The sequence below is a fragment of the Sander vitreus genome, chromosome 9 (genome assembly GCF_031162955.1).
Source record: "Sander vitreus isolate 19-12246 chromosome 9, sanVit1, whole genome shotgun sequence".
In the NCBI taxonomy this organism is placed as follows: domain Eukaryota; kingdom Metazoa; phylum Chordata; class Actinopteri; order Perciformes; family Percidae; genus Sander; species Sander vitreus.
The window spans coordinates 33,255,864-33,280,885 of record NC_135863.1 but is presented as its reverse complement, the minus strand read 5'-3'; the positions used below and the strand labels follow the sequence as shown (position 1 = coordinate 33,280,885).

At 40.1% G+C, this 25,022-nt stretch overlaps 1 protein-coding gene across 1 annotated transcript in view; it reads right to left on the bottom strand.

The window, feature by feature from the left end:
- Positions 1–1,992: 1,992 nt before the first annotated feature.
- Positions 1,993–25,022, bottom strand: part of gabrb3 (gamma-aminobutyric acid type A receptor subunit beta3) — an 89,280-nt gene continuing 66,250 nt past the window's right edge. The window contains exons 5-10 of the mRNA XM_078259837.1: positions 19,402–19,622; positions 17,963–18,045; positions 17,201–17,338; positions 14,200–14,352; positions 5,851–6,095; positions 1,993–2,508 (exon numbers count right to left, since the gene is read on the bottom strand). Coding sequence (XP_078115963.1) covers positions 2,161–2,508; positions 5,851–6,095; positions 14,200–14,352; positions 17,201–17,338; positions 17,963–18,045; positions 19,402–19,622 — 1,188 coding nt within the window. The 3' untranslated portion in view covers positions 1,993–2,160. The remainder of the gene's footprint in view (positions 2,509–5,850; positions 6,096–14,199; positions 14,353–17,200; positions 17,339–17,962; positions 18,046–19,401; positions 19,623–25,022) is intronic.

The following is a 25,022-nucleotide window of genomic DNA, read 5'->3' as shown; positions in this document are numbered from 1 at the left end:
TAAAGGCAATTACAAACGTACTAAACAACCATTTTAAAGTAGCCGAGTGGACTTGTGACAGGTGGTGTCACTCCTACGCGCTGCGAGTCGCTCAACCAGGCAGTGCAGATGGTGCGTTGGGAGCTGTGTATGCCAACTGTTGTTGCTAGGGAGATACTATTTACCCCCCACCCCCTCCCCCCAATTAGTTCTTCACTTATATAGAATTTCACATGATTGACTTACTTCTTTAGGGAAAAAAATGGAAATAATCACAAGCTGTGATATTGTGTTTTATATTTACAACACAAATGGGAAACGATAATGTTGTGTAAAGACTAACAAAACAAAACAGTGAGGCCAGAAATCACTGAGCAAAAATCTGCTGACAACAGAGGCATGTAATTAATGTAAAGTGAAGAAAATGTGCAGTTACAGCATGTACATTAAATGTTTGAGAAATCTGGACGTGAAGGTTGGTCGAAATTTGACATAAGATGTCTGCAAAAATGAGTCTGTGCTCGGTCCCCGGTCCAACATGCATTTAAAGAAAAAAAGCAAGTCGCCATGTGAATTATGCTGTATTGAATACGTGTTTCACAAAACCAATAAAAATGTGTGACAGCAGTCCTGACAGCACAGTGACAAAAGAGTGAAATAGTGTAAACTGATCAGATATTGTACATGTTCTCTGTAAAAGCCTGGGAGTCTTTTTTTGTCACACATACCCACTTGCTGTTGGCTACATGGCATTCTTTTTGAAAAGTGAAAATCAATAGCAAAGGGGTAACTGTAAATGTTAAAGAAATGGTTCCAAATTTTGAGAAATACTCTCATTCAAGTTCTCGTCGAGCGATATGAGAAGATTGATACCACTGTCATGTCATGTCTGGGCGCTAAATATGAAGCTACAACCAGCAGCCAGTTAGCCTAGCTTAGCATAAAGACTGTAAACAAAGGAAAACGGATAGCCTGGCTCTGTGCAAAGCTATCAGAATTCCCCTACCAGCACCAAAAAGCTCACTATTAAGCGTGTAAAGTCAGGTTTGTTTAATCTGTACACATACAGAAATGTTGTGGAAATCAATGTGTGAAGAGAAACAGGAACAGCACATTTTACATTTCTGTTCATGTATGGATTAAACAAATGGGATTAAATGTTTATTAGTGAGCTTTAGATGTGATAGATGCTAATTCATCTTTGACTTTCACTCTTTCCCCGTTTCCAGTCTTTATGCTAAGCTAACTGTACTATAAAATATGTCAATAATGGCAGTGAATGACATAATGACAATTTTATATAATACTGGTATGGATTCCATCAGCCGCTCTCTTGTTAATAAAACTGGGCTTTGAAATCAAAGTTATTATTATATTAATTATCTTTAAAACCGTATTAACCCCCTGTTAATCCTAGGAGCGAGGTCACAGCAGTTTCACTTCAAAACAACCAGTGAACAGTCGGTGGCATCAACTCTGAGGCAAATTAAAGAAATAGTTTGAGATTTTAGGAAATATGCTTAGTGGTTTCCCCCTGCTTCCAGTCTCCATGCTAAGCTAACTGGCTGCTGGCGATCGCTTCATATTTAGCGTACGTACACGAGAGTGGTATCACTCTTCTCATCTCACTCTCAGCAAGAAAAGGATTTCCCAAAACACTGAACAATTCCTATAAGTCTGGTTTCATTGCAAATCATTTCATCATCATAAACTCAGAGTGTGGTCTGTGTTTACATGAGCGTTATTTGTCCATGTGCAGATTGACAAGACAACTGTAATATTAATATGAATCTTTATCAGCTGTCTTGTCATTAGCAATACGTTGTATTACAGCGACCACATTTAATACTGAAATTCTGGGTGCGTTGTAATAACTGACCTAAAGCAGTGTAAATACACTTTTTGATATACAACACTGCACAGAGTCTGTGCCTCACCCCAAGAGATCCAATGTCCCAGCTCTTCACAGGAGTCAGAGCAGAGAGTACTTTACAGTTCATCAAAGTCTTTGTAAAATACAAGTTCTGTAGATAATTCCTTGTGACTGTGCATATACAGATGCACACTCTGAGTCTGCACGCGCTGTGATAAAAAAAAAAGGTTTTCACCGTATTATGTTCTTCACATAAAGAAGTCAGAAGTGACACAGAGACAGACAGTGGTTTAAAAAACATGAGTGCATTAATTGACGTAGTAAAGCCAGTAGATTACGTTGAAGAGGGAGAAGCTGAAGGGGAATATTATCCGTGACCATCTGTCGATGGTGTTCACATCGGTGAGGTCTGGGATTTTGATTTTGAGCTGCGAGGATCGCCTCCGCAGACGGCTTTTCTTTCCGTGCGCGTTCCTGTCCGTGCTGAGGCGGCCCGACTCTCGCGGACCGCTCGGCTTCCTGTACTGGACCCCCGAGTTGTCGAACACCATGGAGGATGAGTTGCGGGTCTCGCTAACCGTGGTTGTGAGCTCATTCCCTCCCACCTCGTTGTGGATCTCCAAGGTTGTCAGCAAAATGTTCCCCTGGGAGTCGACCTAGGCACAGACAGACAGCAGTGGTGTTAAAAATGGGCTGCAGGGCTGAGGCCTGGGTGACTGATGACACGTGCAGCATGTGTCAGGCCCCGGGGCCGCCGTCTTCCAGCAGGCTGACAGATTACAGCCGGGGAAACGGAGCGCGGCCTTCAAAAGCAGCTTTCCTGTCCCAAAGTTAAATCACTTCTCTCAAATCAGCTCAAGGTTGGGCTGGATGGCTCTAATATTAATGTCATGACAGCTACTGCTCCCCAACATAAAAACATTAATAAATCATTCAGACCTATGTGGCAAAAATAGAGGCACAATATGTACACAGTCATATAACAAAAATGTGGTTACAAGACATGAGAGGAGGTGACAAGATGAATATTTATTTTCTTACTCTGTCAACGTTGGTTCAAACAAGTGACAGAAACTGGTCTTATTCCATCAGTAGAGCTGAAAAGATTCATCAATTAATCGATCAGTTGTCCACTATTAAATTAATCGCCAACTATTTTGATAATCGATTAATCGATCAGTCATTTGTTTATGAAAAAAAGTAAAAGATTCTCTGATGTCAGCTTGTTAAATGTGAATATGTTCTAGTTTCTTCTCTCCTCTGTGCCAGTAAACTGAATATCTTTGAGTTGTGGACAGAACAAGACATTTGAGGACGTTTATCTTGGGCCTTGGGAAACGCTGATCGCCATATTTTACCATTTTCTGACAGTATCGACCAGAGAACTAATGGATTAATCGAGAAAATAATCGACAGATGACAATGAAAATAATGGTGAGTTGCAGCCCTAATGTTGTGTGTTATATGATTTGTCTATGTTCATTATAGAGTGGCTTGCATTAACTGTACATGATATCAGGGCCACAAACGCAAAGACAATAAAACACAGTAAAACACCACAGAGGAGAAGGGGATGTAATGTTTCAGTTTCAGTGGAGGTTTCACAGATGTGACACAACAGGCAGTGACAGACACTCACCCTCGGTGAGTGACAGCATCCTTGTACCTGATTGGATAGTTTAACAGACGAAGACTTGCAATTGCCTCCTTCCAGAAGGGACTAGCCAGGAGAAACACAAACAGAAACCCCCTTTTGTCTGAGCATTGGTCAGGTGTTAGCTAGCCTCACAATCAGGAGGCTGAGAATCCCAGCGGGCACAAACGCATCAGAGAGGACGATGGGAGACACAGGAAGTTGTTTGACTGTATGGACCGGATAAGTCCAGTGTTGACAATTCATTACATATAATTATACTATGGATATGGACGTAACAACAACAGTTATCTATCAGGGGTGTCACGATTCTCAAAATCCACAATTCAATTTGACTTTTGATTTTAAGGTTCCGATTCAATTTCTGATTTAAACATTTTCTTTTCAGGACTACTAAGAGGACTTTTGGTTTAAACTAACAGTTTGAGTTTTTCAAAATTACTGAGGCGCAACTGAAAGCACCATTAGTTTAACAAGGTGCACATAAATGCATCATGGAGTCCTATCGGAGCCCACATGCTTTACCTTCATTGTTTGCTTCCATAACTCACTCACTGGAAGGAAGGAAATGTTGCCTTTTTTCAGCAGCTGCAGGCTAACGCTAAGCTAACGTTACCCTGTGTCTTTAGCTGCATGCCACCGGCTGTTAAAGTGACTATATGTAACTTTTGAATGTTTCTGAACCTGTAATTTTTCATCCGATGATCATAAATGACCTGCAACAGCAAACGAGACTAACAGTGAAAAGAACGCTATTTTTATATTGTTTTTATTAATGCCTTTGCCCAGGTCCAATTTTTCCCGCAAAGTCACAAAATGATTTTTGGCAGGTAGACAACACTACAGAGCACACATTCTGAAGGGTCACAGATTCCTTTGTAACACCGGAAAAGCCTGTGTTAGTGTATCCAGCCAGGTAAAAGGTAGCAGGAGATTTATTTATATAGGCCTAATTGTATTTTAATGTTATATTAGAAGTTATCTGTTGTAGTTATGACTGATACTGGGGCAGGACCATCACAGGAAAGAAGGGAATTAAAAGAAGAACAACTGAAAGCTCAAAGGGAAAGTGAAAGACGACGGGCAATAACGCAAGTCACACTCGGTCGGGCTTTTAACAGATGGAGACAATTACAGGATTGTAAATGATTCAAAAATGTCCCTGAATTGGCCCTCAGGTATGTAATAAATCTATTTCATTCATAAAATAACTTTAGATTGCGTGATGTGGTTGTACGTTAGTAGCCAACATTAAATTACGCCCCCCTTCCATTTAGCGCAGACGTTTTATTCCTTTTAGTCCGTGTTTGTGTTGGCCTACTATTTTCTTTTCCCTTGTCCCCCTGTAACGTTACTTGTGTAAAGCGTCCTTGGGTTTCAGGAAATGCGCTGTCTAAGTTAATATTATGTTTATTGCTACAGCAATCTCCTAATGCTTTGGCTCGTGACACAGTGACAGTGATACCCGGTTTAGCTCACGAGACATCCAAAGTAGGCGCAAGGTACCGTATGCAACATTTGAAATGCAGCGATGCATCTGTAACGTATTCTCTTATTGAAAATGAATGATATTCTGTCTGAGCTAAATATTCATTACAACAACTGTATATGACCTCCCCGTAACGCTAACTCTGTAATCTACAGTGGGTAACACGGCACTGCATGTGTGGTAAAAACACTACGGCTTTTGTCCAAAGCGGCCGCTAGAATCAACACAGACTTAAAGTTATATATAGCCACTTTAAGCTACGTTGTGTCTGTTTTTTTTTCTTTGGACGTGTGCAAGTAACAGAGGTGGAGAGAGAAAACAATATTGAGGGAATCGCGATCCTGCTCTTTATTTTGACAGTTGAAATCGAAAGCTCGTTTCGATCAGTGTTCGATTCAGAGGTTGTGAACCCCATTATCTTCATACATGCTACTCATCTTGGTTTCTCCTGCTTGTTGGAGTAAGTTAGTAAAGGTTGTCATCCACAGAGTTACGACCAAAACAAAACTCACAACATTTAAAATACAAACACCAAGCCCTACAATTAAAATTTGCTTTGCTCAATTTGGTTAAAAACGTTGCTCACAGCTCTTAAAACAGCTGTTGTTCTGAACCTCCCAGCTTATCTATAGGAAATGATGGGTGTAACTTGTATATACGTTTGTACATTCTTTCCTGTGTAATTATTTTAATAGTGGTTCTTGTATTCTGTTCTATTTATTAGTTCTTGTATATTCTCTGTGTGTGCTGCGTGTCTTATATTTGCTGCTGTAGCACTGAAATTGCCCAATTTGGGATCAATAAAGTCTATCTAACCTAATCTAATTCTCTGGAATGTTTGGAAATGATTCTCACCTTGGGTCCATCAAATTTATCCCGCTCATTATTTGCCTTCTGTGCCTTCTCAGCCATCTTCTTCTGCATCTGAGGTCCTCTTCCAAAGAAGATGTAGTTGACGAAGGCGTACTCCAGCAGAGCCAGGAAGACAAACACAAAGCAGCCCATCAAGTACATGTCTATAGCTTTGACGTAGGGGATCTTGGGCAGAGTCTCTCTTAAATGCGTGTTGATGGTTGTCATGGTCAGGACAGTGGTGATCCCTGTAAGTTAAAAAAGAAATTAAAAATCACCAAGTTGCAAATAAACAAAAAACACAACTAACCTAAAATTCAACCTGCATGGTCATGAAAGAATACAGATGCAGTTTTTTCAGACAACTTCCTAAACTTCCTTAGACCATAAGACAATTATCCAGACACAGTTTTCTAAAAACACATGGGAACTTGTATTGACTGAGCTATATTACATTTGATATTGTTTAATTAAAACTAATTAAAAATCAATTTGTGTAGCACTACAGGGGCTAAAAAGAAGGTATACTCTTAAGAGTGCTACTGTATTAGTCTCTCATGGCCAGACCTTCCTCCACAGCGCTGCGGAGGAGGGTCTAGCTAGTCCATACTAGGGGTGGGAAAAATAATCGATTCTTAGATGCATCGCGATTCTCTCTAGAACGATTCGATACTCGATTCTGATAAGTTAATAATCAAATTTTTATTTTTATGTGTTGATTTTTATTTAAAAGTTACTGTCTATAGACAAGTACAAATCAGAAAACAGAGTGACTGAAAGAGGATGGGATAATAGACAACAACTTAGAGTTTAGGCAAGAGTGCAGAAAGAAAACACAAAAATGGCCAAAAGAAAGAAAATTTTGTAAATATACACACATGATCTAATAAGACATAAAATAATTAGGCAAAACACATATAGGCTGTTCATCTACTTTATGACATGACATGTGACCACCTCATGTTTCATGTTCTAAGAAGCCAATTCTCCACCTTTAAACATGACTGGGCCTCTGACATGGAAGGTTACTGGGAGAGAAGGGGACTTTCACAAGCAGGTTTAAGGCTTCAGCAGGGAATGACTACACAATAAAAACCTCAGTAGACACAACATTTCATTAAAACGTGTGTGAGACAAATTTGTCTAGTTGATTTGTCTAGGAAGTGATTAGTAAACTCTGAGTAGCAAACTCAGATTTATATGTATATTTTTTTAAATCATGCATGGAAATGTAGATTAAAAAATGGTTGTATCGAGATGCATCGATAATCAGTTTAGAATCGAATCGTTGGCCTCTGAATCGGAATCGATTCCACCCCTACTCCACACAGCATTCCAGGACGAGAGAAAAACCTGCTCTGGTTTATTGGCATTTCTTTAAACCAATCACAATTGTCACGGGCGGTGCTAAAGCCACCCATGGGGAGCCCCGGTGCCGCTGCAAAATAGCCTCGGGAAGGAACTTGTGAATATGTGGACGTTCAAAAGTTGTTTTAGTCGTGCAACAGAAAACTCAAATTGGACAGGAAGTCTAGAAGAGATCTGAGGAGAAGTTAACCATAGTCCTCAGAAATCCACCAGAGTTTAGAACGCCAACCAAAGGAAGCAGAAGGTGAGGGACATGCGGCCGAAAAGAAGGACATATAGCGGAATTTCCAGCGGCAACGGAGCAATCCCTCTCATTAAGAGAGAGCATTGTATTTTTCTGTCAAGGTCTCACCATGAGTCATTTTCATCAGCTGCAGGTACAAACATTTCCATCAAACCTGATTATAACATACGTTAAACCGTTAAAAGCCTTGAAAACCTTGAAGAGGAAAGTTCCTGGATGCCTCTTCTAAACAAGTTTGGATAAGCAAAAAACGCTCCACTATATGACCATCATGTAGCATACAACGAGTGAACAGACTCAGCAAAGACACAACAAACAGCTGTGTAGTAATTCTCTGGATAAGATGCACCATTAACATTAAATGTGTCTGTGTTGTGTTTGTGTCTCCTGGATGGCTCACCAACCTGGACGCTGTGTCTATTTCTGTCGACTCTGACTTATATAATTAAACCAAAAGTGTTGCACTGTACAGTGCTGGATGTGTGTGGGTGTGAAGAGCACTGTGGGTTTGCGGCATTGATTTCTGCAGAACAAAAAGAAGAGCAAGAATCCCAAGTCTCTCAGAGCTCAGGAGGAGAGGGTTACTCAACAAATCACCGACATATTTTCAGTGCAGTACTGCAGACTTTACTGCTGCTGTCTTTGACATTACATCAGCTAAAAGTACAGGGAACGATTACCAAATGATAATCACTGATGACATATTGTAGATGATGATAACGTCCAATCATAGCTTTAGCAACCGTAACTAGGGAGGTCTGTCGAGCTTTTGATTATTTGTTTTCACTTGTTAAATAAATGTGCGTGGGGCTGTCTTTTAACATTAAAAGTAATATACTATTTGAAAACACAAACAAGTATGTAAACTAAGCAAACAGGGTTATGTTGAAATTAAATAATAGATAGATGGATAGAAAGATGGACTTTATTAATCCCAAACTGAGAAATGACTCTGTTACAGCAGCAAATTACAGACACACACACACACACACACACACACACACACACACACACACACACACACACACACAAAATACAAAAAACACAAGAAATATACTAGAAATATTAAATAAGATAAAATAAGATAAAAAATCAAAATACCAGAACTACTGAAAAAAATATACTTTCATACTGGAATGAAAAGAATGTACATACAAGAGTAGAATAAAATGTGCAACCTACATACATAGTATATATAACAAAATAAAATATGTATAGGGTAATATTAAATTGTAAAAAATGTGATGTTACATGTTTTGTTATCATACTTATAATACTCAGACTAACTAGCGCTACAGTACACTCCAAGAACAATGCTGTTTCTTGATTTCCATGTCTTCCACATGGATCCACTGGCGAGGATGGAACATGTAGCTTTGGCTTCAGTCTTTAAACATGATATCATATATGTAGCTGTGAAGTTAACTTAAGACCCCTTTTTACATGATTCTAATTAAAAAAAGAGTTTGCAAGACACATTTATAAAAGGAACTGAGGACGGTGTTTTCAGTAAACTCATGCAGCTAACATTAGCTTAATTAGCGTGCTAGCTACAGCTGATAAAATCTTCCAGTGACAGTTGTGTAAAATCGGTGGTCGCCGCCGGCTAAAAATGATTAGCCTGCTGATATCTCTGATATCAAGGACGCATTGTTTAAAAATCAAGAATTTTGATGATATATTTGCCACCATGACAAACTGTCAATTACCGGATGTACTTAATCTATACACCATGCAGCCGCAATGAGATTCCAAGTAAAGACTTCTTAATGCCACACTTCATTTCCCCCTGCCAATATATGACACCTGGTAGGTATCCCTGACAACGTAGTTTACCTCAGGATTCTCAAAGCACCCTAATGGCAGAGAGAATGGAAACATACATTGAATCATCACATAGGCAGTGATTGAATTTGGATATTAGCCTACAGTAAGTGTAAATGCTGCATTGATCTCAGAGTGTGTCAGACAGTGGTCTTCGTAATGTGGCAGCGCTACAGCAGGTCTGACCCAGCCGAGGTGCTTCTAACTATAGCTGCTCAAAATGTTCTACATTGTCTCAGTGAATGACTACGCAACCAGGATGTAATGAATCAGGGGTGGACTGGGACCAAAAATCGTCCCTGGCATTTTGGCCCAGACCGGCCCACCACATAAGATCACAAATACCACCCGTCCTAGCGCTCCCCTGAATATGTATACCAACTTCCTACTCCTTAAAATTCCTAACGCCATGTAATGAGTAAGCAAGAATCAGTGAGAGTTGACACATTAAATATTTCAAAAAAGTGTCATTTATTAATACAAAAAAACGGTATACTCCTCATGAATCATAAAACAAGCTATATATATATATATTTTTTTTTTTATAATTTCACGACTGACGAGGAATTTGAAGAGGTCTATCATGAGTTTTCATCTGCCAATGTAGATTGAAAAGCTGCAATTCTCGTTAAAGTTTGCATGATGGGCAACGTTTATCTAGGCTACTTTAAGGACACAAATGCACAAACACAAGGTTTGATCAACCTGACGTAGGCTACTTCGTTGAATGAAAGGTAGGCTAATATAGCCTTTTAATAATAAAACAATGAGAACATCATCAGTCAAGACTCAGATACCCGCCGAACTAATGCAATCATACAGTGTACCATGCCTACTTTTTTATTGTTGTAGTGTTATCATCAACAGTTTGTCCACCACTTGTTTATGGCTTAGTTTTATCAGGGGGCAAAGTGTTTAAGGGGAGTTGTGCTTACCGCAGGTTGTACCCTCACTCCCTCATCTCTGTCCCTCTCCTCCTGAGTCTCCTCACTGTGCATGCCACTGTAGCCGACACCACTACCACTATCATCAGCCACGGGAGCACACCCGAAACTGCATGCAGGCAGAAATCCCAAAGAGGGTGCTGTTTAAAGATATGATGTCCTCTTCATTGTCTTGGTTAACGTAATCCTCAGCTAGCGCCACTTCACAGCTAGCTGTTTGTCTGTCTTTTCACTTTTTTCTTTTATTTGAGCCGCTTTGGTAAACTTTGTTTCATTTCCGACTCGTCTTGCTTTGTCTCTCTATGTGTACTTCCCATAGACAATAAATAAAATGGACTCAGCGACCCCATAGACTCTGGACCGTGCTGTGGACGGAGACCAGTCGGTACTTCCCAGTCCTCCTGTCACTGTGTGTTTATCTTTCGCGCCGTGCACCGTTGCGTACTAGTCCATTTCATTGTGAAAGTAGGGGGTGTATGGGTACAGATAACCATGAACTGGACATTTTAACTAACTACCACCTCAACGTTCAACGTATAAGTGTTTTGGGCCAGCCCAGTGTCAATTGAAAAAACAATGGGCCGCTGATCTAGGCCTACCACTTTTATTGCCCGGGTCATGGGCCGGACCAAAAAAAAAAAGTGTGGGCGGTTGGCCCAAAAAGCACGTCGGCCCACCAGGAAAGTGCCCGGTATGCCAGATGGCCAGTCCGCCCTTGTAATGAATGCTGCAATAATGTGCTCTTCCTTACAACGTAACGCTAGATGCTGAATGAGGATTTCCATTAAGGCAAAGATCAATGCAGTCAGGGATGGTAGGGTGTTTTCCTGTGGTGAACAGAGCCTCATCTTTGTTTCAGTCCTGGAGGCCAGTGGAAAGTGTGAGTCTTAGATCCAGTCCAGTCTCCTATTACACCATTCATTCTGAATCTGATATTTATCTATTCACATACAGTATGTATGAAATAAGTGTGGGAAGAAGTCACCAATAGTGCTCTGCATGCATTTAAAATGAATGAAAGTTAACTGTCTTGATCATTGAGTGTAATGTCACACAATCCTTTTCTTCTTTTTACGATACCAGTGCTGATACGCGGGGTTCAAAATTAACTTTTTCGTCCACCAGCCGAATGGCTAGTGAAAGTTCAAATTTGACCAGCCACTCAATAGATTGCCATTGTCTTTTTGGCTGGTGAGTGAAGCAAATCTACCAACCACTTACATATTTTTACTTATTATTTTTTCTTACATTTGGCTAGTAGATGGTGCCAATTTTGAACCCTGCTGATACGATACCTTGGTTGTGGTGCTGATATCAAAACAATGACTTTTCTCTTAATTTGAGTAATATAAATGCTTTTCTACAAATCCTGTTTTCCATTGAACAAAGGAGGCTAAACTTCAAACAAGCGGGTGCACACACACTTTGCCTACATTAAAATGCAGTCATAATGTATGACTCCCTGTTTGGCGCTGAGCTGACAGGAGGAAAATGGCTCCCTAACTAGTCTCTCATTGCCAGACCTTCCTCCACAGCGCTGCAGAGGAAGGTCTGGCTATTCCACACAGCATTCCTGGATGGAAGAAAAACGTGCTCTGGTTTATTGGCATGTCTTTAAAGGGGTGATAGAATGCAAAACCGATTTTACCTTGTCATAGATGAATAACGACAGTTCGGAGGGTAAATAGGACATACATAGAAGCTCACTCAAACCAATCAGCACGCAGCTCATCTAAATATTCATGAGCATACCATATTTGGAAGAAAAGCTCTTGTTCCAAATAGAGCCATATTCACAGGATGGTTAAGGGCCTAATAAAATAGCATTCGGGCAATATTCAGCCCAACCAATGTTACATACCCTATTAGGAGACCTTAAGGAACAGTGTGAAATACCCGATATAATCATTCTATCACCCCTTTAAACCAATCACAATCGTCTTGGTCTGCACTAAACCACGGACACAATGAAGGTGCCTCTGCTAAATAGTCTCAGGAAGGAACTTGTTTTGGTGGAACATGTGGACGTTCAAAAGTAGTTTTAGTCGTGCAACAGAAAACTCCGATTGGACAGATAGTCTAGCTAGCTGTCTGGATTTACCCTGCAGAGATCTGAGGAGCAGTTAACCATAGTCCTCACAAATCCACCAGAGGTTAGAACGCCAACACAGAGACAGAGGAAGGGGACGGACATCCGGACGAAAATTCGGGACATCCGGTGGCACCGGAACAATCCCGGAAATGAAACATCGTCGACGTAGACTACTCCCTGGCTAACACCCTCAAAGTACATGTTTAGCTTGCGATATAACATTCATTTTTTATTCTCAAAATGTTGCTGGTGCCTCTCTAGGAAGGGGCAACACGAACAATTTAAAGAACCGACCGGGACACCTAGCAAAGAGAGCCGTGAGACTACACCAAAATATTAAAGTTGCAGGCCATAAAACAAAACAATTAACTAAAAAGAGACAGCGTTCAGGGGGACTTCAGACTGGGGTGATAATTCTCTGTGGATTTGTCACAAGCAACACCTTTCACATTACGTGCATCATTTGATTCATTTTTTGTGTGTCATTTTTTGGGGGGCTTTATTATTTTTAAATTTATAGAGCAGCTGAAGGATGACAGGAAAGCAGGGAGAGAGGGGGGGATGACACGCAGCAAAGGTCCATCGGTTGGATTTGACCATAGCCGCTGCCAAGGACTCAGCTTATATGGAAGCACGCACTCTACTGGGTGAGCTAAGGGTTACCCCATTTGATCCATAGTTCATATAAAAATGTTTATTAGTGCAGCTCCAAACACTGAGGCCTAAATGCATGGTGAATTTTTTTCTAAATCTGGAGTGAAATAATGTAATAATGTAATGTTTAAGTTAAACCTAGTCCTCACTTTGCTACAGACCCTTCTGAGACTCCACACTAACTGTGAAAAGGAAAGGAATCACTTCCAGACAGGTTTAGAAACAAATAAAATGGAATTGGAAACGTCAGATCCCCTGTTTATGTCCTCTGCTGGCCGACAACATCCCACCTATTATCTTCTCAGGTCACAGCGCGGTAAATTACATGAACTTGACATGATCTTCTAACAACCGCTCAATCACCTTTACAATCTCTCTGAGAGGGAAGAGAGGCCATCACTCATAAATACATCTCACAAAACAACCCAGTTTCTGCTCTGTAGCCATCCGTTCAGAACTAATTCATTACCTCCCATTGCATCTCATCTGTTAATCTCTCCGTTACTACCTGTCCGTAAGTGTTTTAGGTGAAGAAAGGAGAGGAAAGTGAAAGAGGAGATTTCCGAGTCACATTCTGAGGAGAAAAATGAGCTTCCTTTGGGGAAAAACTGTGCAACTTTGCAACAAGTTAAAACAGTAGGAAAAAAGTAAGCGTGTTAAGTGTTCCTCTGAGATCGGCCCTGTGTCTAATTTGTTTTAATTGATTGCACCTGATCCTACCCACCTGTTTTAAATAGGCTGGACTGTGACGATCATTGAGCCTGCACACCGAGGAAGACTATAGCTGAAACATTTGGGGTTGGTACTGTGCATGGTAAATGCAAACAGAGCTACAGATGTGCTAAAATGACACATCATTGGACAAAATGTAAGACCTTGTTTTGGAGAATCTGTAGCATCACATCATACGAGTTTGATTTTTTTTAAGGATCCAAATTTGTTTTTGTTTTCTTAATTTCTAAACTTCTGAACTTCTGAAGTGTTCCTTGATTCACAGAACTCCTCCAACAGCCACATTCACCACAATCATTCTCTGTCAAGAGTCAAGTCAAGTCTCCACTTTAATGATGTCATAGTTTAAACGTGTTCTGTCTGTTTTTTAGCTTTGGGACAGAAGTGGTCACTGCTCACCAGCCTGCAGCCCCACACTATCAAACACAAAAGACATCCGACTGAAGGTGAAGTGACAGAGCTGAGATCAATCTACTGCACAGGACACATCATACCTAATGCAACTCTGGCAGCCGAGGCGTCATAATTTATCCAGAATGACACCCAGGATAGGATGGTGATGAGGATGGAGGGCATGTACGTCTGCAGGATGAAGTATCCGATGTTTCGCTTCAGCTTGAAGCTCAGAGACAATCGAGGGTAGGCACCTGCAGGGAAACAGCCAAAACGAAAAAGCCCTTTTTAATTCAAGAGCAATGAGGGGATGTCTCGCACTTTGTTTTGGTTCCTATGGCAATGGCCTCACAAACTGGTTTCATCACCATGGAAACAAGCAAGTGTGGTGCATATTGCAAAGCATCGTATGACGTTAGCCTTGAGATTATGTGTGCGCAAACACCACAATGAGAGCAAAATGTAAAACTGCAAACAAAATGCAAAGATAATATTTAAGATAAAGTTAAGCTAATCAGCAGACCCAGAACAGTTTTCAGTGGTGATCCAGAATGAATATCCGCACACTGTTTTTCTGCTTAGGGTGGAGATGTTTTAACATTCTGAGTTTTATTTTAATATTTTAAATTTGTTTAAAAATTTGCGGAAAATCTGTGCAAAATTCTGCGGAATTCTGCATCTGCAGATTCAGTGTGGCCCTGCTAATCAGCTGCTGACTGTAGCTTCACTTCAGCTTGTATGTATCATATAGAAATGAGGTGCAGGGTTTCCCCCAGAAAAGTTGTTTAGCCCGGGGGCGGTACATGTTTTCGACGAGGACCCGGCTGGGCTGATGGCAGCATTAATGTAGAGCCAAATAGTTTCTGTGATAACAGAATCATGGATGGAATCGCGAAAATATAAAACTTTTAAATTTAAAAAAGCTATAAAACAGATTTCATGGGGCCCTACATGCTAAAAGCTAACTGGAGACTCGAAAATATAACTACGTCTAGGTTTCCAGACGTTTCGCTACCTAACTGTAGTTAGGAAAATGTCATTAAAATACAAAAATTACAAAACGATTACCACTGGCTTCGGCCCAGTGGGGGGGCAACCTTAGGCCCGGTGGGCCACCAGGCTTGGAATACACTGGGGGAAACCCTGGACTTCAGGAGATTTAAGACTTTTTAAGGTTAAAAAGCATCTGTAGACAGCCCTTAGAGTTTATTAGCATCAAGATTTGACCCTGATTGTAATGAGCTCTAATAGCCCTCTCTGTATTATCTTCTCAGAAATGTTCAGACAATTTCCATCCTACATTAATTTGACTGCGGGAAAAATCACTGTTCTGGTGCCTCTGAGTTTTTTTCTTATTACAAGAGAATAATTCATGCTGTCTCTGCCTCATGAATACATTATATTACTGTAAGTACACCCCCCCCTATTCTTTTATCAAGAGCTTGAATCATTATTCACCACTTCTGGTGTTACAGTGAGAGAGGTCACGGTATGATGCAAATCCTCGTAATTAGGAAAGCCTAATGTGCACACGAACTCTCGCAGGAAAACAAAGTACAGGAGATCCACTGATTTTTGGGTGCGTCATGTGAAACTTCAAAGTAATAATCATAAAGATTTTCATTTAAATGAATGTCTGTTACGTAACTATCTATCGCCAAATGAGATTGAGCCTATGGCCCGCTGATGAAAGCCCTTGCGGTATTACAAACTGAGTGTCTGTGGCGACATTCCCGTGAAAAATCACAAACAGTTAGTGACACGCTTTCCATCACCCAGCAGCAGTCGGCCTGCCAGAGAGGGTAGTGACAAGTTACCTTGAATGGTAGCAGTATCACATATAACATGAAAATCCATCTTGTCAGGATTCAAGTAATGCGTTTGTGTCTGAATAGCAGCGAATCGAACCAATCAGCGCTTCCGGTGAGAAGCTCCTGGCAGCTACGGGCGTGGCTTATGGGTGTGTGTGACGCCGCGACTGATAGACGTGATAGACAGATGGTTCATCCAATCACCTGCCAGGTATTTTTTGAAAGTGCCTGCCCTTTATTAAACAGTTTCCAATGACGGCTTCTCAGATGGTTCTGTGTAACAAACCATTTGGCGTGTCAGGTTAAGTGAGATCCAAAGACACACCTGCAATTACCAAAGAGGAGGAAACGGAGATCTTCGAGATTGGAACTTGAAATTTGAAAGGCCCTGAACATTTTTTTTCTACTCAATATCAGCTTGTTACTATGAGTGATTATGAGTTTTAGAAAACATTTTGTGAGAGATTTCTACAGGGCTGTCCCGAATACTGTTTTAGGGGCTTTAAAGCTTCGGTGATCAGCATGTACTGCTGGCTTTGTGGCGGCAGTGAAACAGAGCCGGTGGTTGAACAGTTTCCCTTTACATAAGAACATAGCAGAGCCTACATTTTTTTAAATGTATTTAAAAAATGTTTTATCATCCACAAAAAGCAAGCAGGCAAGAACCCAAACAAGTTTGTCTATCTGTTGATCTCCTCCGCACCTACACATGCAGTCCTTGTCCCCACACACACACACACACACACACACACACACACATACACCAAACAGGGTTGTCCATCTGAGAATATTAACTAATAATAATTAATGTTGATGAATAAAAATGTTGGATTACTTTTTCTTATTGCATTGGCGATTCTTGGGGTAATGCATATGTAATAACTTATTTTAAACAAGGTCAGCCCTAGATTGTCTCTTTTCTCACTGGTTTAAAGTGGGTGTGGCCCAGCTGGAAGAAGGTGATGTCAAGTACCTCTGTGCACCAATCAGGATTCAGAATTAAAATCTGTTGAAATGTTTCGTTGTTTGGTCAATCCAGTCTGACAAAACCACAGCCCCACAGTCCTGATAAAGCAGATGAGCTGAGTGTTTGAAACTTTCATAAATAATACCTAAATGTGGCGTATTTAGTCATGAATATTTAATGTTATGGAGAAGTACTTCAGAGCTCCTTGAAAAGCATGAAATTGACCATGAAGACTAGTGCAGGGGAGATTTGAGTTTTTAGTAAAAGAAAGCAAAGTATCTGAAACAATTATACCGCATGTGGACAGAATTACTGTGAACTCACCTGTGGAAAAGACCACGTTCCTTGAAACCAGTTTGTAGTCGACGATGGAGAACTGAGGGAGCTCGATGCGTGTCACCCCGGTCACAGCAGTGTCTCCTCCTTTCCAATAGAACTCTATATCATCTGTTGTGTAACCATCTGCAAACAGGGACACAGGAAACATGCAAGGTGTGACTCCTATGAGTTGAAAAACACCAAAAAGTGCAGCCGTCTCATTTTGTATGAAGGCTAAAATTAATTATGTATTTTTATTTGCTTAAGTGAAATCTGGGGGCCTAATAGCTACAGTTGATTTACAGTAAGTGCTATGAATCACATGGACTCGGCTGGCTGCAAGTGCTGATTGCATGAGATGTAAATCTTCATGGGAGTGTGTATCACTGCAGGCAGACACACGCATGGGATCCATAACTGTCGTAGTTTTATGGCAGCACAGACAGCCAAACATGTCATCAAGACTGATGAAGTTGGAGTAATTATGACTGTGCTCTACTTTGGAAATCACTGTCTGGTTCAAACCCTTCTGGATGGACACAGTAGCTCTAACCGCAGAGGGTGAAGCAAGCAATCTCATTGAGATACGACAGCTTAATAAATCGACAGCAATTCCGCAGTCGGTGCAGTTTCTGTCTCCATGAGATGAGGAGTGTGAGAACGTTTTTTTATGGGAATCACAGTGCTGTTCATATTTTCAAGGGGTGAAAAAGTAGAGGTGTCCGCTGTATTTCTTTACCAAGAACAAGATGTGAGCCTTAAACTTACAACTCTCAATTTCCAGAGTGCAATTCTGTTCGTCCAGCGGGTACCTCCTCAGATCCATCATGCAGGCTGCAGTCGTGGTGATTCTGAATCAAAACAAAACCATAAGAGAGGTATACATTACTTTGGTGACCTTTTTTTTTTTTAATAGTGTGTCATGTATGAAGACACATTATCAAAGCATACTGTCAAAGAGAGGAGATACAATTCATAGAAATGTGCTCCTTTACAGTCTGTGTAGAGACGAGATAAAAAGTCATTTCAAATAGAACAAATCCTTAAAGCAAGAGACAAACATCCTGGCAAGGCAGTAATATTCATTATTATTTGTTTGAAAGTCAGACTCTCTGTCAATTACTGCAAACGGCACTTCCAGGCTTTACAGAGCGGCAGTGTTATATTAAGAATCCAGAGTCCTAATAAACATGAAAGACAAGTTATGTGATATGAGCTGATGGGAGACCCTCTGTATTAGCGTTAATTTGTGAGAATTGCAGCTTGAATGGCTTCAGCAAAACAAATAAAACATTTAGCCACTTTATGCGTCTTGGGCAGTTTAGACAGCTATGTGATAGCCTAAAAGCCAAGAGTAAATACAACCAATAAACATTACTGATGGATTGTGGACCAAAGTTTGAAACCATTACGGAAGGCGATGTGAGATGTTAAAAAATGTGTGATTGCATAGGCATAATTTACACGGGGGGTGGGGGGTAAACTGGCCAGTGCAACCCCCAACAAAAAAAACTTTTTTATAACTTGAAATAGCCATACCAACCATAACTTCATGCAGAAAAAGCAAAAATTGTTGCAGAAAAATTCACCAGAATGCAGAAAATGATGTTTCACATTCAAATTTTCAATTTTGCTCAAAAGTAGAGATCTATTTTTTGGCCTTTATTTTCACAGGACTGCTGAAGACATGAAAGGGGAGAGGGGGGGAATGACATGCAGCAAAGAGCCGCAGGTCGGAGTCAAACCCGCAGCCGCTGTGTTGAGGAGTAAACCTCTAGATATGTGCGCCTGCTCTACCAACTGAGCTAACCCGGCCACAAATTTAAATAATATTTAATATTGAATAAGTGGCTACTACTATATGAAAAAATAAAGACCGGTTGCTAAAAAAAAAAAAAGGCTGGGTAAAAGAAAACACACCAAAGGGAAAATGACCTGTATTCGACTTGGTAAATTCAGCATAATGTCCACATATTTGAATGAAATGTGCTATAAAAATGAATTATTCTTATCATTATTATTACAGTTTATATCACTGTTATAATGTAACATTCTGGGCAAAAGGAAATGGACAGTGAATTTATCAAGACAACAGGTAAATATGGAGGAGGTTTTGAGTTGGCATTAACTGGGGCCCAGCTAACCCACGGAGGGGAATAAAGGTCCTGCCCACTATACGAGCAGCTCCAGTAACAGCTCAGTATCACCTGAGGCCGTAGAGAACAGTGCCGTCTGGGTGTAGCCGAATCATACGGTTCTTAACAGTGACGCCGTGAACAAAGGACTTCTTGTCGTTGAGGAAGTAGGTGTCTGGGACCCAGAGCTGGTCTGCGACTCTGTTGTCCAGTGTCAGGTTGAGAGGGATCCCTGCATAGGCCAGTCTCTTATCTCTCCAATACTGCTGGAAGTACATCGTCAACGTGTAGTCCTGTGGGGAGTAAAAACAGCATCATGTAGTTATACACAACAATAAATATTAGCCAGAGAGATGCAATCATACTATATAGCAGATTAGGGCTGCTTGATTATGGAGAAAAAAAATCACAATTATTTTGGTCAATATTGAAATCACGATTATTTAACACGATTACTCATTAACTTTTGGAAAGATGTAGCGTTTATTGTACTTAAAAAAACTGTGAAACAAAAGAACAGTGAAATTTCCCTTAATACTTTTCCTGTTGAACTTCTTAAATTTCCTTTAAAATAAATGATATAAATAATATATTTAAATGTTGGCTGAGTGAGTTTAGGGTTCGGGAGGGGCGAAAGTGCACGTGTCATTCAGAACACAAGACAAAATAAGAGTTTACTTGCAAAAACGTAATGTCCAAAATAACAGTTTTTCTTGAATACATTGTTTTTGTGATCATTTTTGTGAGCCACAGTCGAAATAGCGATCGAAATTCAGTTAACTGCACAGCCCTATGGCAGACACAGTATAAATAAAGTCATTTTGTTCCAGAGGTTTGCAATTTCCTCAGGTCAGTGTTGCCAACATTGTCCAAAATTAAAGCCGACTTTTTTTTTTACAAGGTTATCAAATTCACGCTGAATGTCTGTAGCCCAGAGCTCGGGATGGATTTTTTCGTAACAAAGGCGATATTTATAGAATTGTCAAACAAGTCTAAATCTCATCAGTCTGCCCTGTGTGACCATAAGTCAAGACCTGTCTCAATGAGAGAAACCTCTCTCAGCTGTTCTGTGCACAAAACTGGCAGAAGCCCTCAGACTATAGATTTCCATTACTGCAGGCACAGCATCAACGCTAGGTTTCAGTTTAGTGACTTACCACACTGCATAGATAGCTAGATAGAGAGAGATAGATATATAGAGAGATAGATAGAGAGAGAAAGAGATAGATATATAGACAGATAGAGAGAGAAAGAGATAGATATATAGATAGATAGAGAGAGAGAGATAGAGAGAGAGATAGATAAGATAGATAGATAGATAGATAGATTTCATTACATATTAGCAGCCGTACATGCAATGACATGAGGCTATTTCAATAATTTATTGGGCGTTCATTCGCAGCTAGCTCCACAAGTGGATCCATCAAACACAAAAGCTTTTGGAGGCCTTTAATGGAGCTCTTTACTAGCTCGCTTTGGCTTTGTTCTGCTGACTAATGCTCTCTTAAATAAATAAGCAGGTCTCAGGAAATAAACAAAAACTTGGCAGTGCAGTAAAAATGCCTACATTTCAATCCTCTAGTGCAATCACGTATTCAAAATAAAGTGTTCAAAAATGTCTAGATTTCATTTGGATATGAAAATCAATACCAGCTATTTTTATTATTATTATTACTACGAGTTTAGTCTGAGTGGTTCCTCACCTCAGAAACTGCTGACCTCATTTTGACAAAATAAAGAATTGCATTATTTTTGTTGATTCTCTTTTTACTCTGTACACACACACATTGGTGCAAAGGGGCAGCTGCATCATGCATGGCTGACAAACTGTAGGCTTGTTTTGTGTTTGGAATGAATTACACTGTGCGATTTGACTGACAGTACAATATAATATAATATTGATTCCTATGAATAATTCAGTGTATATGTACAGTCAGAGGACGTTCTATTCTCCTACCATATTTTAAAATGTTGCCTGTAGTTACTGAAACATAATGTCTTTTCATGCATTCAATGTCCTTTTTGTTACATAGAGTAGGGAGCCTGGCCGATTATCAGGGCCGATATTTGGCACTTGCAGACTATCTGTATCGTCTTTTATTTTACGATAACCGATAAAGTTAATTAATTTAAAAGTGCACTGCTTTGCCTCCGCTACAGCTCTGTCAGCAGTCTGCAACACAAACTGTTAGCATACAAAAAACTTCAGGAAGCTATTTTTGAGTTTATTATTATTTATTTTACTGTGTATTGTGTTTCAAGTTTGAGTTTTATTAAATAATAGCTCAAAAGCATTTAAACTAACTTTTGCGTTGGAGTTTGTAACATTCCAAAATGTTAATTTTGACTAAAAGATTTTCATTTTTACTCTAAATGCAAATCGGATCCAAATATTGTTTCATTCACTACTAATAATCGGTATCGGCCATGAAAAACCAGTATCGGTCGACCCGTAATATAGTGTATTTTTCCAGTCATAGAATGAAATGAATGACACTCGTGACTACATTTCTATTACATCTGCATGTAAAAGAATGCTTAAAACATTTCTTCCCGTTGTCAGAGTGGGTGTAGGTTCTGTAGTAATCAATGTGATGCAGTATGTTTCCAGAAAAAAATCCCTGGCTTGAGACTTGGCTGTTTCATTTATTTTTTAGAGTCTTTTTAGCCTTCGCCCTCCCAATTCTCTGTCCCCCCCGTGTGAACCGAAGATACCCTCATTACGCTCTCTCCCACATGAAGCTGAGGTGTGGGCTGGGTGAATCAGCTTTACACAACAGCTCCTATACTACAGAGATGGAGCCCATCTACCAAGCCTCTCACTCAGCGTCTGGACCACGACTATTTCAGTCTGTGTTAGATCTTCAGATCCCACCTCAGCACTCGTCTTCAACAGTGCTTTAGCATCTCAGAACAAATCTATTCCACACCATGCTCACTGTACACAGTGTACAGTATGCCCTCCTGCTCCCAGTGCCCTGTGGGACCCCGCCGGCTACTCTATTCCAGGCTCCAGAGGGGTTTTAGTTTGTGTACAGGTAGAAGCCCTCTGGCAGCCACACTGCATGGAGGCTCTCTGTTTTCTAAAGCACTTAGATTTGTTTTAAGATTATTACTACTAGCGATGTCACAATATAATGGATTTGATAATACAAATGAGGAAATGCAATTGTAATTCCCTAAATATTCCCACTAAATTACCTACCTACCTACCTATTAAAAATATATATAGTAGAGCTCGAAATATCAGCCAATACTAGCTTAGCGTCAATGTTCCAGCATACTTTTTTCAGTTTTTCGACCCTTGCCTGTTTTGACTCTGCCTCTAGCCCTAGTGATTTAGGTGCCTCTGACTTCTATTTTTTGACCTCACCCTTTAACTGTGATTTGGACACTGCTACCTGGTTTGTAATAAACCCTCTTGTGAACTGATCCTCTGCCTTGAGTCGTGCATTTGAGTCCATACCTGGTTTAGATCTGATAAAGTCAATGGGTTATACAGTTGGATTTGCCTGAAAACACAGGGATTGTGATGCATGAATGAAACAGCTGATGCCAATCAGCTAATGCAGACGAGACATCAGTACACTGACTGAACTAATGCTCCATTTATGATTACAATTAGCTCCTGCTTTCTATAGAATGTTGCAAAACGCTTTTGAGTTCCTATCCACGATTCCACTGAAAGTCATTAATGATGATATTGAATTATGTTCCAGCACTATTGAAAATGAACCTTCAGTGAAGACAGAGTTTGAGTGTAATAGTCCATTGTATGGCTAATTGCCATATCTGATAACCAAAAAGCTTTCCAAGAGGAAAGGACAGTGGAGCATTTCAAAACTGTTAACTAATGACAACATTTTGAAAATACATACTCCTTACTCTGATTTGTGGTGGTGTTGTTTGTTGTCAGATATGTAGACCACAAGAGACAGAAAGAGGTTTGTTCTCAGCACCAGTGAGTAAATGAGGCCCAGTGGGAGGATGAGACTGTCGTGTCATCTTCGGCTCGGAGAGTTCACAGTCTCATGCTCAGACATGGTTACTGTGTGCCAGTCAAACATTGTCTATGTCAACTTAACACCAGGATGTCTGCTGGGAATACAGGAATAGCACTCAGAGATTGGGGGGCTTTTCATCACTCCATAAGACAGCTAAGCGTTCCCAGTAGAATTCAAAAGTGTACTATATATGTTTTACAAACCGTGTCTGTGCATCCTCCCACACGACATTGTGCAAGCCTTTCATTAAATAATTCCATTCCTTTCACCACCTTATAACAGTATAAGTGCTATTGTCTTATGAGAGCAAAGTCGCAGGTGATCTATTTTTGTGGAGTGTGGCGATGGAGGCTTTGAGCAGTGTTATTCTCCACAGAACCGTCACTGGTTCTGACAAACACTAGATCTTAGACAAGCTGAAAGAAAGGGTCTTTTTAGTTCCAATATTCATCCTTGAGATAAAAAAGGCATATCATTTTAGTATTTAATGACCTTTATATTTTGATGCATCTTGCTTTATTTTAGGCCAGGTGTCAGGTTAGATACTAGTTGTAAGAACAACAGTGACAGTCTTTATTTTAATTTAGCATGAAGTGACGAATTATGAAGCTGTCCTTTAAGAATAACCATACATTGACCATTAAATGTATTTATATGGTGCATGATTAGATACATTAAGATACAACCCTATACTTTAGCCATGACAGATCATCATAACATATCTCATCAATATATTAATAACTGTAGAAACAAAAAATATTTAACAACTAAAGCCAAGGCAAGACTTAACTTACAAACGCTTACTCATCTCTAAAAGCCTTAGCAGGGTTCGACATAAGCAATGGCCCAATGGTCCGGGGCCAGTGTCAGACAAGTTGATAAACGGGCCATTGACAGGGCGTTTTGGCAATCATAGTCACGAGTTAGTTCACCTGTGAAGCTAACTGGCTGAAGCTAACCCTTAATTACCTTACAAGTTTTTTCTTGCAGTCAGTATTTTCACCTAGTAAAAGTTTCACCTCAGCCAGTAGTTTCAACAACAATATCAAAGGAAGTGTATGGGGCTACTGAAAGCAAGAAGGGGGTTCATAGTTTCATGCAAAAAACAGTACACCTGGGTGGAGGAGGGTGACGATGGTGGTATGTACTGCTCAGTTTCAATTCCCTGCCAAGGCCGACTGAGAGGGGTTGTCTTTCAAGGGGACCAATAACAACAGTTTTATAGAAAAGTGTCTTATTTCCGGGCCAGTAAAAATATACAAGGGGCCAATAACTCTGGTCTACAGGCCCGTGGGGGGGAAATGTTAAGTTGAACATTGCTTAGTTTTTAACCTAGGTTAATGACATTTGTGAGTTTGGTGGAAAAGCATAACATTGGAATAAGTAATAGTATTTTTTTCAATCCACTAGTTTGATCAGATCAATTTCAATTACCCACATGGCAGATTATTACTATTATTATATGTAAATTTGATAAAAACAAGATGTGCAGTCGTTCAGCACCATTATGGCGATCTCGACTCCTACTTAAAGCTGCGATAATTATCTTTTTAAACACAACATAGACATGCTGTTGCCTTATAACGTTGCGAACATGTGGTCAAACATTTGCTTGTTTACACATCCAGCAGATATGCAGATGCAGTATATTACGAGGAAAAATGGCATGATTAAAACATCTTGATGTCC